The sequence below is a fragment of the Ziziphus jujuba genome, chromosome 1, assembly GCF_031755915.1.
Source record: "Ziziphus jujuba cultivar Dongzao chromosome 1, ASM3175591v1".
In the NCBI taxonomy this organism is placed as follows: domain Eukaryota; kingdom Viridiplantae; phylum Streptophyta; class Magnoliopsida; order Rosales; family Rhamnaceae; genus Ziziphus; species Ziziphus jujuba.
The window spans coordinates 21,732,404-21,750,413 of record NC_083379.1 but is presented as its reverse complement, the minus strand read 5'-3'; the positions used below and the strand labels follow the sequence as shown (position 1 = coordinate 21,750,413).

Genomic DNA, 18,010 nt, shown 5'->3' with positions numbered 1-18,010 from the left:
CACAAGAATGATATCATTGCTGACGACATAGCCATGTGTCATTATTGATGATGTGGCACCCTAATGATGTGGCACTGCCACGTGGCCTCGAGTGCTGACGTGGTGCACCGGCACATCATCACATATGCTGACATGTCGTGACATGTGGCACTTGAAGTTGATGTGTCATCCGCCATGTGGCGGAGCAACTAATGTGGCACCAGCACGTCGCCTTACATGTTGGTGATGTCAGGCACTCGTGTGCACAGCCACACACATAGTGCCTTCTCTGATCGAAATGTGTCACATGTTAGAGTCTGACATGTGTCACCTGTACCAAGTCGACACATGTTGTCTCCCTAATGTGACATGTGGCTCTCGTTGGAGGTCAACACGTGTCACCTGTAACAGGTGACGCGTGTCTCGACTCATAGCTCAACATGTGGCCTCGCCACGGTGCTCCACGTCGCCTTGCCACTGTGCATCACTTGTCAACATTTCATTATGCCAAGTGGCACTAACTCATCACGACATGTGAGGTGCCCAAAATCAGTTGGGCCAAATCCTCTTAGCCCTGGGTTTGAATTGGGCCTTGGTCTTAGGTGGAACAATAGCCTATTCTAACCACGGGCTAGATTTTGAAACTGGATTAGGTCCATCAAAATTTAAAATTTAGACCCGTTAACCCAGAACTGGCCTGCACCCCTTTTTCTGACCTACTAACCCATTTTCAACCTCCAACCGGGTTTTCTCAACTCATTTTCCTGGTAAACGGGTCAGCTGACCCGGTTTCGATGATAGAAAATTATCAGAAACTAATCAAAAAGCTTAGAAATTCATGGGCAATTCAATTTTGGGAAAAATTTTTGATTCAAAACAAAAGTAAATAATTGCCCAAAAAATTTTACACCTCATGGGAAAACAAATTTTTTTTCTTTATTTCCACACTCAAATCAAACAAATACATTTATAAAATCACACAACCAAATGGAATTCATAAAACCATGGGCATGAAGAAATAATTAAACAAAATAAATAAAAACCCAACGTATATAACATACACGAGTTTGATGCAAAATAATATATATATATATATATATTTTTTCCCGAAACCCGAAGCACGCAAATCACATATCCAAAAATATATATATATATATATATATATATATATAATATACAACAACCAATTCACATAATCAGATAAATGTATCAACATCTCCACATATATATACATATATAAAAAGAAAAACATCTTAAGATTGTTGAAAAATATGTATGAATATATATGTAAATACATGTGGATAACATGAAACAGCGTAAAATACAATTACATAGAATAATCAAAATAAATTAGAACCTGTATGTCCTTGTATTGATCTGCTTTTTGTAAATTTGATCGAGGCCTGTGTGATATTACAGTGTCCTTAAGACGTTTTTTGCCCATTGGTACAGATGTTTTGTGACGATCGTCTCTCAGGATACAACGATTGCAAAGAAATTGGACATGGCACCTCCAAAATCTTTCTTATGAACTTTTTGTGTACCTTCACTTTACCACACTATGAAAATGACTATATTTTCTCTCTGGTTTTTTACGTATTTTTCAAAACTTTTTCTCTATGTTTTTTTTTTTTGAAAAATGAAAGAACGTTGAAAAGAACGTGTAAAACTCCAACTCTCAACTTAGAGTCTTTTTCCCTAAAAACTCTCAACACATCTTTTTCAAAATATTATTTTAATATTTTGAAAATCCCACCAATTTCTCAAAACAAACCTTAGGGCCTTATCAACAGGATTATAATTTATTATTATTATTTTGGAGAATGAGGGCCATAATTTATTACAAGTATAGGAACTCCCTTTTCTAATTCAACATTTTTGTTGTTAACAACAGCTACATGGAAGGGGATTGGCTTTCCTTTTTCAGGCCTTTATTGAATAAATCTTGAATTTCTTTGTTACAACACTCAAGCAATTCAATATGTTATTTTATTTTCTAGAAAGCATTTGGTATTTCAGCACAGACAAATTTTTTTTTTCAAATTCTTGTGAATATTTTGAATTTTTGTTTTTATTTGAGTACTTTCAAGTAGTTTTTTGATTCTTTAAGAAAAATTATTTGTTTTGGTTTCTGAATGATTAGACTATTGATAATTTTCTCTTCTGCTTTGTTGATAAAACTTAAAACAACTTCGTCATTATTTGTTATTGTTCCTGTTCCCTCTTTATCACTAGTAAAAACTTCAAAAAAACTTGCTCATTATTATTCTTGTTCCCTCCATCAAAATGATGATATTTCTATTCAAATGATGAAGAATAATCTAAAGACATTAGGGAATAATTGTAGTCTAATTATAGGGGATAGAGCACAAAAGAATAAAGGTTTGAGTAGTCTATGCAAATATTTGATTGTCTACAATGAATCTAGTCAACGTATTTTGTAAATGTTTCAGAAGATTCATAATTAGGTTTCAGTTTCTTTTGTTTGACTATTTCATTGTAGTACCTTAAAACTTTTGATATTTGGAAAAACTAGTAATGTTGTCCCATTGATATAGTGAATGTTTATTGTTCAATATTACTAAAGTCTCTCATTTTGAAGATTGAAATTTTATGTGTCCAAAGAGAATTTTTGTTCAAGAAGTACCTTTTCTTTTTGCTTGTTTTAGGACAAAAACAATTTTTCTAAAACTCTGAGGCAAGTAAAATGATGTTTTCTCACAAAATATTGATAACTGAAAACAGAGACAAGATAATTTATTAAAGTGAGTTGCTAGTCATTTAGTAGGGTAGGGTTTTGAGCGTGATAATATAATTTTGGGTTACTTACAAGAGAAAGTTTCATTCAATTCCTAATTTCTTCAAGGTGGGCTTTTTGAATTTATGGGTTATCAATTTTGTTTATAACTTCTAAAAGTAAATCTTGGTCTTTGATTTTAAACATACTGATTTCTAAATCCTCTAATCATAAAATGTCTTTATTTTATCAATTTAATATCCATATCCAAAATATGCATTTATTTTTTAGGTGCCAGACTCAGAGTCTATCATCTTGTTTTCTAGTTATTGTTTTTCTCTAGACTTAGTTCTAAACTATTAATTTCCTTTCTAATGCTACAAAATCTTGCTAAATATCCTTTTTTTTTTCCACACTTAAAATATTTTATAGAATTATCTTTACTCATCATCTCTTTTGCCATTTGGCTTTTAGGAAACCTTACAAAACTTGCTTTTATTTTTCTTCTTGTTGCTGCATTATTCGTTACAACTCTTAAAAATTTTGGATATTTTGATAGCCAAATTTTTTACAAAAAGATCATATTCTTTTTCTTAAATCATATTCTTTTTCTTAGAATGATGTTTTTCTTTTTTAAGATGTTTTTGGATTATGAAATCTGCATAAATATGCAGACATTCCTTTTGTACTGGGTTAATCAAGTCTCTATAGGTTAATCTATCATAACGAATTGTTCTATTATATTTTTCTTCTAGTTTTTGCCTGAATTTATCTCCAAATAATCTAGGAAGACCAGCCAAATTTTTTCTTTGCAAATGGATTGGTTATTATCACTCCTAAGTATCACTTTGGATATAAATGTATCTTGGCTAAATATCATTTAAACCCCCTCAGATTTAACCCTATTTCAAATTATACTAAGAGGTTTTAAGCAATTCAAAAAATCCCCTACAGAGTTAACTTCCATCAAATAAATCTTCTCTTTCCCATATTTACCACATGATGTTTACCATGCTACATGAAAAATTATTTGGGTTAGAATTCTTAGTTGGGGAGTTGGAATTTTATGTTTGGTATTAAGAATTGTACCGGTGGTAGTGGTTTCATTAATAAGAAAATTATGGATTTTAAGCTTGTTTTGAAATTATTAAGTTATTATTAAATTGTGATGGTTTATTTAGATAAATAAGTTCTTGGAAGAATTTGTTTTGGATCCTTGAATTTTGGTAATGGTGGTAAATAGGTGTAGAAAATAGAATTGATGATATATATGAAATTGCTTGTATTTTAATTTGAAATAGAGAAGAATGTAATTTTGATAATTCATAGGTGTTGGTACCAACTTTAAGCAAGTGGTTTCGATTGATGAATTATCCTATAAAACTCGGTTTGAAGACACGGATGTTTTGGTAGTTTCATGATTGCTCACTTTTGTATTGTTTAATCCTTAATTTGTTTCTCTTAAAATAGTATTTGATACTATTTTTCTTTGGTCCCTTTAGAGGAAGGAATAAGTCGGGGAGAGCATCACACTAGTTTGACTTGGGCATCACGAGTATTTTGAATGGGAACTATATGTTTACTTATATAGCTATTTTATACAAAATAAATACATATATACCATTTTGATATGGTAAGAGATTTATAAAAATAGACTGTGAAGGACAACCATCCACAGCCATCAAATTACAAAGATTATGCAAATTTAACGGCTGTAGATGTTGTTCCTCATAGTTCCTTTCTATAAGTCCCTTATCATATATATATATATATATATATATATATATATATATATATATATATGTGTGTGTGAAGAATTTCAATTTCTATTATAAGTCATGTTTCCAGATCTTAAGGTTTCGAGTACAAATATTACTTATCATTTACTATCTTGGTATATATATCTTGAATACTTGATTTATCAACATTTTATGATTTTAATGAATATGATATTTTCGAAAGCATGATGTACCTACAAAAGATTAAAATATTTTATGTACTTGAGTATTTGATATTGATGATTCCTTTGATCATTATGGGATTTTTGTTTTTAATTTAAATTTATCTATGAAGATGGCATTGTCAAAACATCTTTATATACGGGCAATTGTGCTATGATTTGTATATGGCATCCATGATTTTGTTCCTTACATGAATTGAGAAGATTTATGAGGTTATTGTTTATATGTGAACGATGGTTTTATGGTGAGATATAGATATTGAGCACGATTTATTGTCTTATCTATACGATGGGTTATTTTGTCAATGTATAGCCAAATTTGTGGATTTCTCCTTCTACTTGAGCACAAAGATAGCTTTGCTAAGTAATTGAGATGATGTTAATCATGATGATAATAATAATAATGATGATGATGATATTATTATTATTATTATTATTTTTGCTTGTCTTACATGTAAGTGCACATTGCTTATGCTAGTGGCTTATAGGTGGCCTACATATGAGTGGATATGTGCTAGTAGTTTATACTTTGGAATTAAGTCATGATGCCCCAGGTGGCAAGAAGAATATTTGTTTTACTTTTTTTTTTTAACATGTTTTGGTTTAAGAAGTTCCATTCAATTAAAACTGTATTGATTTATTTAACAATTATATTTATGTTTTCTTCTACGAGGCATATTATATATATATATAGATTATTAATTACCTATATATTAATATGTTGGATATTAAAGCCCTACTCACTGGGTATTATATACTTTCCCTTTATTTATTTTTCCTTCAATGGTTCTTGTACTCTTGGGTTCCTATTACAATTAATTCTAGTGAACGTAGAGTAACAAGTTGGTCATCGATAGCAGTTCTATTATATGGGCATGTGAATAGTGATATGGGTTTATGTTTTGTGTTTTATTTTTTGGACTTGTATTTTGGAACTTGATTTCTATATTGGGAACTTATGTTAAATTGTTTTACTTTTGGATGTAGGAATGTTGTAGCATTTTAACTTTATCATATGTTGGACTTGTTTATGGTTGATGTTTATGTTCTGATTGCGATGGAGTTGAGTTGTTGTGTCTAGTAAGGGTATGTCGAAGTGTTTTCCTTTACAAGTTAAGTTGTGTATGTTATTAGGATGTGAGAAAAACGACCAAGCTCTACCAAAATTTTTGTTGAATTGCATTCTAAGGGTCTAGCTTGACAGATGGTTTTGTTTTTTTTTTTTTTTCCTTGAAAAAAAAGATGCCTTCTAGTAGTATCATAGGGATTAGGCCGTAGTCTTATGCCATGCGGAATTGCGGCATGGGATTATCGGAGGCAATAATGGGGCTTGCTAATGTTGATAAAAATTATACATAATATATGAATATATATATGGAATGAAAATATAAATTAAATTATAGGAAATTGATAAAATAAAATTGAAAACCTATATGTCCTTAGCTTTAATCTTCTTGTTGAGAAATAATCCAAGACCTGTGTAGGACTACAGTTTCCTTAAGATAATTTCCATCCCAAAGGTACAGATGTTTTCCTAACGGTTGTCTCCCAAGATACAAAGGATTTTGAAACCTTGGACTCTACACCACCAAGATTTCCCTTCAAACTTTTGGTGTACCTGATCTTTACCACTCTCACAGATATCTCAAAATATGGAAAAAAAACTATTTTTCCTATATTTTTCCCGAAAAACTCATGAGGGAGGAGAAGAAATTATCACAAAAATCAACTTTTTCCTTCTTTTTCCCTTTCTTTTTTTTTTTTTCTCAAAAACCCAAGAACGGAAAAGAATTAATTTCATTTAATGTCATTAAAGCCCACTAAAGTCAAAATCATTCAAATTCCAAAAAACATTTAAAACGTTTTAATCCCCCACATGAATGATTTGACTATTTGACAGTGCAAGACTCTAATGGTAAAACTCTGCAGTTGGAACCTGCATAGGATAGGTAGATGTTATTTTTTGAACCTTTCCTTGTGAGACTATATCTTCTTTACTGACTAATCATAAATATGATATCTTTGAACCATTTCGTCATTTGTGTAAATGACAATATAGTTCATACAGATTCATTTCTAGTACACTTCAGTTCTCACTATTATGTTCATTTTGGCCTTGTACACCTGCTTAGTTCTGCAAGAGTTTCTACAGAATTGCACCCTTAACAATCCTCCTTTGAAGCAGCCACTTTTCTCTCTCACATAAGTGATTCCTTTTTCCAATGTAATCAGCATCACTATGCAAAGATTACTAAACACACATTTATAGGAATTAAAAGCATACTTTATGCTTAACTTCTTTCTATCATTGTTTCATCATAGGAATTGGTAGAGGATTAACCCCACAGTGATCCATACTAATCTTTACAATTGCGTTGTCTCATTGAACCTAGATCTTGGGATCTTCAATTAACTAGGTTGGGTTATCATCATATCAACTTTACTCACGGGCTTTAATCTCATTCCCGTTGATGATTTCTTAACTAATTCTCTATTTAATCCTTTGGTTAGCGGATCCGCAACGTTATCTTTCGACTTTACATGGTCTATTAAGATAACTCCAATTGAGATTAATTGTCTAATGAAATTGTGTCTACGACGAATGTGTCTGGACTTTCCATTATACATCACATTTTGTGCCCTGCTAATCGCAAATTGACTATCACAATGTATACTTATTGCTGGGACAGGTTTTAGCCACCTCGGAATGTCCTCTAAGAATTAGCGTCTACCTTTTCACCACATATATCTAATGCGATAGACTCAGATTCCATCGTGGATCAAGCTATTACTGTTTGTTTTGAGGATTTCCATGCCACGACTGCACCTGCTAATGTAAATACATAGCCACTAACGGATTTTGAATCCTTAATATATGATATTCAGTTGGCATCACTGTATCTTTCTAATTCAGCTGGATATCTTGTATAGTACAGTCTGTATTCACGAGTATATCCTAAGTATCTTAATACGCTAATGATTCCTTTTCAAGGATCATCATTCGGATTACTCGTGTATCTACTCAGTCTACTTATAATATAGGCTAAGTCTGGTCTTGTACAATTTATTAAGTACATCAGACTTCCAATCACCCTTGCATATTCCACTTGAGATACACTCTCTCATTTATCGGTGTTCTAGCTATATTTGTATCATCTTTACTAAAATTAGCCAATATTTTATCCACATAATGCGTTTAATAAAGAATGATTCCATTCAAAATTCTCATGATTTTCATTCCTAAAATTGCATCTGCAAGCCCGTAACTTTCATTAAATTTGCATTTCAGCATTGTTTTCGTAGTTTGAATCATATTGTTGTCACTACCTACTATGAGTATGTCATCTACATACAAACAAAATATGACATATCCATTCTCTGTATCTTTTACGTAGATACATTTGTCACACTCATTTATTTTAAATCCATCACTTAGCATGGCACTATCAAATTTTTGATGCCATTGCTTCGGAGCTTATTTAAGTCCATACAAAGACTTCACCAATCTATAGACTTTCTTTTCTTGTCCTAGAACGGAGAAACCCTTGGATTACTCCATGTAGAACTCTTCATCAAGATCTCCATTAAAAAAGACTATTTTCACATCCATTTGATGTATGTTAAGATCTCGCAATGCAGCGATCGTTAGTACCATCCTTATAGAATTTATTCTCATTACTGAAGAATAAGTATCAAAATAATCAAGGCCTTCTTGTTGCTTGTATCCTTTAATTGCAAGCCTCACCTTATATTTATCTATTGTTCCATCTCCTTCATCTTCTTTTTAAAAATCCATTTGTAACCTAAAGGTTTACAATCTGGAGGAAGATCTACTAATTTTCAAGTATGATATTGCAATATGGAGTTAATCTTTTTACAGTTTCAGGAAAATTTATAGCCTCTTGAAAGCTTTGAGGTTCATTTTCTAGCATATACGTAAGAAAATCTGAATCGTAGGATTTTTTCTTTCTTACTCTTTTGCTACATCTAAGCTCAACCTCAGTCTCAACATCAGTTTCTTGTTCTTGATCACTATCATTATTATCTTCATCGATAGTATCATAAGTTTGTTTAGATGAACTCAGACATTTTTCCACTTCATACAAAAAAATATGCTCGAAAAATGATGCATTTCTCGATTTCGTTATCTTATTTTTGTGTATATCAGGAATTTCTAACTTATGCATAAGCAACCGATATGCACTACTATTTTTTGCATATCCTATGAAAATGCAATTAACGGTTTTAGGGCCTATCTTTACTCTCTTTGGATTTGATACCACAACTTTAGCTAGACACCCCCACACTTGTGAGTAATTATAGGAAGATTGTCTTCCTTTCCATAATTCATAGGGTATCTTTACTTAGTCCTTTTGGATCACCTCATTTAAATGGTCGTTTGCTAACAAAACTGCTTTCTCCCACAAGTTTTGAGGTACTCTAGAATTTATTAGCATTACATTCATCATTTTTTTTTTTAAGTTCTATTTTTTCGTTCAGCCGCACCATTTAATTGTGGCAAATATGGTGGAGTAACTTTATGTATTTTGCCATGTTGAGTACAATACTCTCCAAACGGAGTCACATACTCTCCACCACGATCACTTCTGATCACTTTAATTTTTCTTGTGAGTTGATTATCAACTTCCATTTATAGAGAATAAATTTCTTTATAGCTCCATCCTTACTCTTAAGCAAGTAGACATAGCAATATTCCATGTTATCATCAATAAAGGTGATAAAATACTTATTACCACCTCTAGTCAATACAAACTTTAAATCACATACATCACTATGTATTAAATCCAAAGATTCATTATTTTGTTCTATTGTTTGATATGATAACCTCGTTAATTTTGCCTCTACATAAGTTTCATACTTATGTTTAGAATCAATATCAAAGGTAGGAATATGATTCAAGTTAATCAACCTCCATAGAGACTTAAAATTAACACAACCTAGTCTACCATACCACTAATGAAAGACTCAAGCAAGTAAACGGAAGAACTACTAGCTTTATTATCAATATTCTTTGGCTTTACAGTCATTATATTCAATTTGAACATTCCATTGACTACATAGCCATTTCCCACTGCTTCAACAAGATAACGTTGTCTGACTCAAGCATTAAGCGAAATCCATGTTTGCTTAGCAGTGATCCAGACACCTAATTCTTTTGAATATGTGGAACATACAATACATTATTAAGAGTCAGATCCTTCCTAGAGGTCATCTTCAGGACTATCTTGCCCCCCCTTTAGATTTTGGATGTGGCAGAATTACCCATGAACAACTTCTCCCCATTTGCCTTTAGTAAGAAGGAGGTGAACATGCTTTTATTTGCACACACGTGGCGGGTTACACTTATATCTATCCACAACTCTCTTGGATTATAACCCACTAAATTCACCTCAGAGACAACAATGCTTAGATCAATCTCATCAACCTCTTTTGTGATGTGCTCCATCATCGCTGCCTGTTTATTCCTCTTTCTCTTCGACAGTCTACAATCCTCCGCTCTATGACCCATCTTGTCACAATTGAAATATTTCCCTTGGAACTTGGCGTTCTTGGAGATGCCTCTTTTAAGCCCCAACTTTGAAATTTTTTCCAGATTTCTTCTTGTTCTTGGAGCTACTTCCATGATCCACAACATTAGCCTTCACCCCGACCTTCATGGATCTTTTATCAGATCTCCTTTTGTCATTTTCAATTCGAAGCTTTTCAACAAGAGCCTCCGTGTCTATTTCCTTTCTCTTGTGCGTGAGACAATTTCTAAAATCTCCCCAACTATGAGGCAGCTTCTCAATCATAGTAACAACTTGAAAGGCTTCATTAATGAACATCCTTTTTGCTAGAAGTTCTTGGATGAGCACTAGCAACTCATGTACTTGACTTATCAGTGGCTTGATATCCACCATCATATAGTCCAAGAAACGACCTACCACAAACTTTCCGAATCCTGTGTTCTTAGTCTTGTACTTCCAGTCCAAAGTTTCCCACAGCTCTTTCGCTGACTTCATGTCCCAGTACACTCCAAATAGGACATCAGGTAGGCTATTTAGGACATAACTCCGACACAAATAATCAGAATTCTTCCATACATCCACCGCCATCAGAGTCTCTTTGTCACTCTCTTCACTACTTGGTGGTGCGTCTTCAGTCAGGAACCTCGTAAGGCCCAACGTAGTCAAGTAGAACAACATTTTCTGTTGCCACCTCTTAAAATTAGCCCCATCGAAGTTCTCAGATCTCTCTGCATGACTAGCAGGTAGAGGCACTTGAAACATAGGAGTCTGAGTAGGCACTTATGCAGTAGTCACATCTCCACTTGCCATTTCTATATAATCACAAAAAAACAGAAATCAATTAGTTGTTATATTCTATCTCAACAAACTAATTTAAACCAATTTCCAAAAGGAAAACACACAAAAATGTGATTTTTAAGGTTTTTGTATATACCACAAAAATTACTGTATACACCCATAAAAATTGCTGTATACACCCACCAGCTGACATCATCAATTACACAATGATGACATAATCACTGACATCATTGCCACGTGTCAATGTAGCACTGCCACATCTTCACCTGCTGATGTGGCACATGATACATAATTGCTTCGCTGACGTGGCAGAGTCATGTGTCGTCATGAGCTGAAGCAACCCTACCATGTGTCACAATGGCTAGCATGGCACGACACATGTCGTTGCTTTAACTAATCGACATGTGTCACCATCGAAGTCTGACACATTTCACCTATAACAGGTCGACACTTGGCATCTCCATCATGTGACACATGGCATCGTCAGCGTCCGACACGGGTCACCCGTAACAGGTCGATAAGTGTCAACATTGCGTGTTCAGCACGTGGCTTCGCAATGTGTGATACATGGCCTTGCCATCGTGCGACACTTCGCCTTGCCATTGTGCTGCATTTGTTGTCGCCTCGTCTCCCCACGTGGCACTCTTTCATCGTGACACGTGGCGAGCCCATTCTCAATTAGGCCGAATGCTCTTGGGCCTGGGTCAGGTCTGGGCTTGGGTATTGGGTTGAACAATAGGCTGTTCTAACCACGAGTTAAGCTTTGGAGCTGGGGCAAGTCCATCATAATTTAAAATTCAGGTCCACCAACCCAGAAACCTACCTATACCCGTTTCTCTGACCAGTCTTCAACTTCTAGCTGGGTCAAAATCGACCCATTTTACTAGTAAACGGGTCAGCTGATCCAGTTTGAATTTTTCATCAGTTTTTACTCAATTCTGGCACCGGAAAATTGCCAAAAAATCACCAAAAGGCTTAGAATTTCATGGGCAACTCAATGTTTGGAAAAAAAATTTGATTTAAAACAAAATTAAATATTGTCCAAAAAATTTCAAACCCACAGGAAACAATTTTTATTTTTCTCTTTTCAAATCCGATTCAAATTAAAATTTTAAAACACTAAATATCATAAAATCATGGGTATCAAATTTAATTAAATAAAACAAAATAATTAATTTAAAAACAAAGCCCATCACCATGTAGTATACGGGGTTTGAAGGCAAAAAAATAAAAATATATATATTTATTTTCATCAACGCATGCACAGATAAGCACAACAAATCAATCATCTACATATATATTAACATATATTTTCGGAAGTTGTCTTAAGATTGTTGATAAGAATTATACATACTATATGAATATATATGTGGAATGAAAATATGAATAAAATTAAAGGAAATTGATAAAATAAAATTGAGAACCTGTATGTCTTTAGCTTTAATCTGCATGTTGAGAAATAGTCTAAGGTCTGTGTGGTACCACAATTTTCTTGAGATAATTTTCATGCCATCGGTGCAGATGTTTTCCCGATGATTGTCTATCAGGATATAATCTTGGACTCTACACTACCAAGATTTCCCTTCAAACTTTTGGTGCACCTAATTATCGCAAAAATCAACTTTTTCCTTCTTTTTTCCTTTTTTTTTTTTCAAAAACCCAAAAACGAAAAAGAATTAATTTCATTTAATATCATTAAAGCCCATTAAGGCCCACTAAAGTCAAAATCATTCAAATTCTAAAAAACGTTACAGCTAAAACTCAAACCTCAACTTTCCAATCCGTAAATGTGAAAATTGAGTGACTTCCTTGCATTAAGTTGCCATCTTCGGTGATGACAAATGATTTTACGTTGCTAAATGAATTAATGGTAGCTAGTCTTATGCGGATTGAACTTTTAGAAAGTTAGGTCTTGTGAAGTTTAACTAGCAAATTGGTCAAGACTAAAACAAAAATAAAACGAGAAAAAACTAAAATATAAACGAAACATTTGAAATTCTCCAAAATAAAATGTTTTTTTTTTTAATGTAAAATAAAATAAAATTTATCGTAAATACTTTTAAATGTGTCCTTCAAAAAAATAATTTAACTAGAGAAACCACGACCAAGCAGCGACTCGAGAATTTAGAAATAGAGTAGATCCACCCACACATCCAAACTGAGAGTCGGAGAACTTAAAATGATAGAATGACCAAAATACCCTTACGCGGTCAGACCCTTCTTCCCCCCCGTCTCCTTCCTCTTCGCCCGTTCGTTCCTCCATTCGCAGGGTTGAGAGGGAAAAAGCAAGGATGATACCTCAGCAATGGTCGTCTCCATGTGGTAACCAATGCACCCAGAAATACGCTGCTCTCACCCAGATTCCATGTAACCCTTCTCTTCCTCTCTCTCTCTCTCTCTCTCTCTCTCTCTTTCATGTTTAATTTTCATCGTTTTTCTCCTTTTTTTTGGCCTCCTAATTCCTTTTTTGTTTGGTTATTTGATGATTTTTCTTCAATTTATCAAACTATGCTATCTTTCTGCATACTATACGTATATGTGAGATTGTATTTTACATATATCTATATTTCTAGAATACATGTGCATATACATATTTATACGTACATTTGTATTTAGTTATGTATTTGTTTTAATATTTATATGTAGGTTGCATATTATTTTGCTGAATTCATTGATGCTGCAATGGTTGCGAGATCTGGATTAGATACCATGTACTGTTGGCTAGTTCTCATAGGTTGTGAATTTGGGAATTCGTTTTCACTAACGAACATACCGTGCTGCTGCCAACTTCCCTTCTGTTGAATGCCAATTTTAACTTCATGATTAGTTTTGAAGAAAGATTACAAATGACGATCTGAAATGGGCTCAGAAAGGAAATGAAACTGACTTTAATAAATACTATTGACTTGCCATAAGTGGTAGAAAGAGCCTTGGACTTAACAAATAGGTAGTAGAAAGAGAAAGAGTGAATGAGAACAGAGCTTTTTTTATATTACATTATACTTTATGAGGTAAGAAGAAGATCGCCTAACATGATTTGGATATAGATATATATTCTGTATTTGCGAATAATTTGTTGCTTTATGCTTTTGTTCATAGAATAGTTCTTGTAAGGACAGTGAAATGAGTACATACTTTTCTTGTTAAAGAGATATTTGAACATTTTCAATTCTTCATTTCATTTCAAGATTATTTGAGATTATATTTATTATCTGTTAGTTTCATGCAGCTATCATGAAAAACCCCAAAACTTTTGTATTTCTTCTCTTGGGCAGTGCTCAATTATTATTATTTCTTTTTATCTTATATGTCTGCATAGTTTTTATAATGAATAGCAAACTTTTAAAAAGTAATACTGTTCCATGGATCATAATAATCTGAATGCATTCTTGCAGGGCGAGTTTTTTGCAAAAAGGGGTGCAACTCGGATGGAGACACTTGGGAAGAATGTGAGTATTAATGTGCTATCATGTTCATTTTATGAAAACTTTTTATTTTTTTATTTTTTTTATTTTTTAAATTTAATTTCCCAGATTTAAGGTTTCTTCTTTTTCATTTGGTCGGCATAACTTTTCCTGAGCTTGTTTTCCTTGCTTCAAATGCATCAGCACTTTCAAGTTTAAAGTTTTTAAAGGAAATGTATGGCAGTTAAACATGATCAACCTTGGCTTTGAAGTGAAGTTTGGCTCTATATGTTTTATCACTAAAGGAGACTATCTTACTGCTATTATAATTATGATATTGAAGCAGCTTTTAGAATGATGAATTTTGCTGATTTTTATGGAAATTTTATTGACATAATGTCCCTAAATGTTTTATAAAATACACCATTTAGTTTCCTTTTAAATGATGGTTTGAGAACCTGAATCTTCCTGCATATTATGTGCGGTTGAACCCCAGGCCTCCTGTCTAGTAAGAAAACCCTTGGCTGTAAATTGCTTTCTTGGCCCTTATTCTGATTCGATGGTCTGTATGTGGAAATTAATTATTGGTTTAAAGAGGTTTTTGGTATGCTGTTCCAAGGCTTCCCTTCCTTCTTTTTCCTTTTTCTTTTTTTCCCCCTAATTTATTCAAGGAGTTATTTTGCCGATCCAAGAATAAGTATATATACTACTGCATAGGATGGAGAAAGCTGGACTTTTATATAATTAATTTGTTGATTGGAAGCTTTAATTATGTAGTTGATCCAATTTTCAGGTTTGGAGGATTGCAATGAAATCTGTTACAAGGACCCGGTCTTAAAGGACCGGCAGTGGAGTGCTTATATTGACCGCTCACCTGGGTCTGACAGTTACTCGGAGGTAATTTATCTTCCATCCATGGACATCTCATACCTTTGTCTTTTGTAGATTCTTTTTTGGTTTCTTATACCTTTGTCTTTTGTAGATTTTTTTTTTTTTTTCTCTCTCTTATTATTATTATTATTTTTTTGTTGGTGGTGGTGGTGGGGGCTTAGGCTGCAGGATGTGTGAAGAGCATCAAGCTGAGTTAGATTTTATTTAGCATTTCTGATGACGCTTACTAATTGGGACATTTATTAGTCATCCTTTGTCCATGTTTCCCCATTGTGTCAGTACTTTGATGCCTATCATTGGGTGGAGTTTTTTACAACGTAAATCTGCTTGATACCCATGCCTGTCTCATCGGTATTGGTTGTTGGACCATCTCATAGATATAGTTGGTTACATAAGGATGGTAACCTGATGGGAAATCGTTTCCTTACATGCCAAAGAAGAATTGCTTCCTTCTGACATTTATGTTCTCACTTCGTGTGTTCAAAATTGTACCACAGAAGTTAGTTTTTTTTTTTTTTTTTTTTTTTTTTTCTCACTTATATCTTTATACCTTACCTAGTGTTGGAATTTGAATCTTGAAGAGTATGGAGCATCTTAACAGACAAGAATACCTTTAGTAAAAAATAAAAAAAACCCTGAAAGAATACAGTTGGATTCTTGAATGGTCGCTGCTTTCTATGTTCTTTTACCTCTCTCTCTCTCTCCCTCTCCTAAGTGATGAATGTGATTGATATAAGGAGCAAGAAGTGGTTACATTCCATGTGTTGATTGACCCAATTTGATGATTGTTGACCATTTCTTGGTGCAGGAATGTTTCCATGCTTGTGTATCAGGCTGTGCTTACAAGGTTAGATTATTTCATGAGCTGATCTTTTAGTCTTTATTCTACTTAACATTTAAATGGGCAAAAGTTTTTTGATAAAAATATATTTATTTAACATGCTTTGGAAATTTGTCAACACATGGTCATTGTACAAAGGAAAGGAACTTCTTATTGATGCTTGTAGGAAATAAAATTGTGGTTGTAGAAAATTTGCATCGTAATATCTTCCTAGTTCGGTAATAAATATGAGAGAATCATGTTTAATGAGAAAAAATTCTTAGAAGCTGTAGTAGTTTTAAAACATTGTGCTGTTTTAGTTGATGTCCATAGGACAAATGCTGCTAAATGTAAGATGCACTTTGCATAGTCAATACACATTATTCTACCCAACACCAACTAACATTTTCATGGTTTTCCTTTTCTTGCTAGTATACCTTAAAGTGATACGATAATTCATCTCACACAGGAGATTCATTTGCAGACATTTTATGAGATTTCTACTTTGCAAAAAAAATGAAAGGCCATAGAATGTTTGTCTGGGAGTTGCAAAAAGTTTTCAAGACACTTTTGGTTGGTGCATTTATTATCTATCTTGACAGTTGGTGACTCAGCAATATATTTGTTTGTTGCAGTTTGATATGCTCACTGAGAACGTCAATAAAGTTCGGCCGAACAGGCCACCTAAGCCTCCTCCCCCTGTTTTAAAGCCAACCACCTCACCACCAGTTGAATCCAAAACAACTGCTGAAGACGTACCCAGCACCTCTGCTTAGTGAAAGCCATCCAAAATTTTAAAACAAAATGTATGCCTTATCAATTTAGTCATCTAGACGGCCTGCAGTTGTTTTTTTCATCTTAGGCTCCCTTTTTTAATGGAAAGAAGCTTGCTTTTACGTTTCTTCTTCGGGTTCGTCAAGCTTTGAATTGCTGGAGATCTGGCTATTTAGAGTTTTGATAGCACAGAGAAGTGGACTATAAACTTTGGTCCCCTTCCAGTTTTGTTGAAGAGGAAGTAACTAAAATCAAGAGTTTTGCAGCTTCCTACAAGAAAAGGAAATAGATTTTTCTCTCGGACTTGGGGGGATTGTAATGGACTCCCTTAAAATTTTGATCATTTAGTGGCGAAAAGCTTTCCAAAAGGCCCATTTAGCACTAGGATAATTGATTGAATATTTCTTAGAATGTAACTTTTCCTTTTTTTTAAGCATTGTATCTTTTCAATGCAGAATAAATCATGATATCTTTCTTTCTTTCTTTCTTTGTTTTTATTTATTTTTTATTTTATTATTTTTTTTTTGCTGAAGAAAATCATGATTTATTCTCCTGTAATACTACTACTACTACTGCCGAATAAAAACTTAAACCTGCTTTTTTTTTTTTTTGTTTTTTTTGTTTTTTGGTATGTGCAAGTCTTAAGGGGTTTTGTCATTAAAAAAAAAAACAAACAACAAAAATAATAATTAGTCATAAAAAAGAAACCGGGCTTCCCAGGAAAAAAAGGAAAATTGACATTATACTGAAGTGTTTTATTTTATTTTATGTTTTGTTTTGTTTAATGTTAAAATGGGAGATTCGAGCATCTTAAATAGATGAAGTAATGAAAGGTTGAATATAGTAAACTAGGACGGTTGTGCTATGAATTGAATCCGCACTGTCAAAGGTATGGTTTTAAAACATGAATGTACCCACCTCATGTTATAGACTGGTGGGGCATTGCATCAATGTGAATAAAAATAGTTTAAAAGGTTCAAGGTATATAATATTATTGTTATACCAATTTGACTTGAAGCTTTAACAATTATTATTATTATTATTTCTTTAAAGGTTAAAACTTAAAAGCATACTTTTTGGAATTTGATATGTTAGATATCCATGTTCTTTTATTTATTA

The 18,010-nt window shown here is 33.2% G+C and overlaps 2 protein-coding genes across 2 annotated transcripts; one reads left to right on the top strand and one right to left on the bottom strand.

The window, feature by feature from the left end:
• Positions 1 to 10,261: 10,261 nt before the first annotated feature.
• LOC125418836 (uncharacterized) lies at positions 10,262 to 10,966 on the bottom strand. The gene has a single exon (XM_048463498.2). The coding sequence runs from the start codon at positions 10,964 to 10,966 to the stop codon at positions 10,262 to 10,264; it is 705 nt and encodes a 234-aa protein (XP_048319455.1).
• Positions 10,967 to 13,124: 2,158 nt separating this feature from the next.
• On the top strand, positions 13,125 to 17,374 carry LOC107423886 (uncharacterized). Its single transcript, XM_016033538.4, has 5 exons — positions 13,125 to 13,369; positions 14,398 to 14,451; positions 15,200 to 15,303; positions 16,106 to 16,144; positions 16,753 to 17,374. Exons 1-5 carry the CDS (start codon positions 13,294 to 13,296, stop codon positions 16,891 to 16,893), a joined length of 414 nt encoding a protein of 137 aa, XP_015889024.1. The 5' UTR covers positions 13,125 to 13,293; the 3' UTR covers positions 16,894 to 17,374.
• The last annotated feature ends 636 nt before the right edge of the window (positions 17,375 to 18,010 follow it).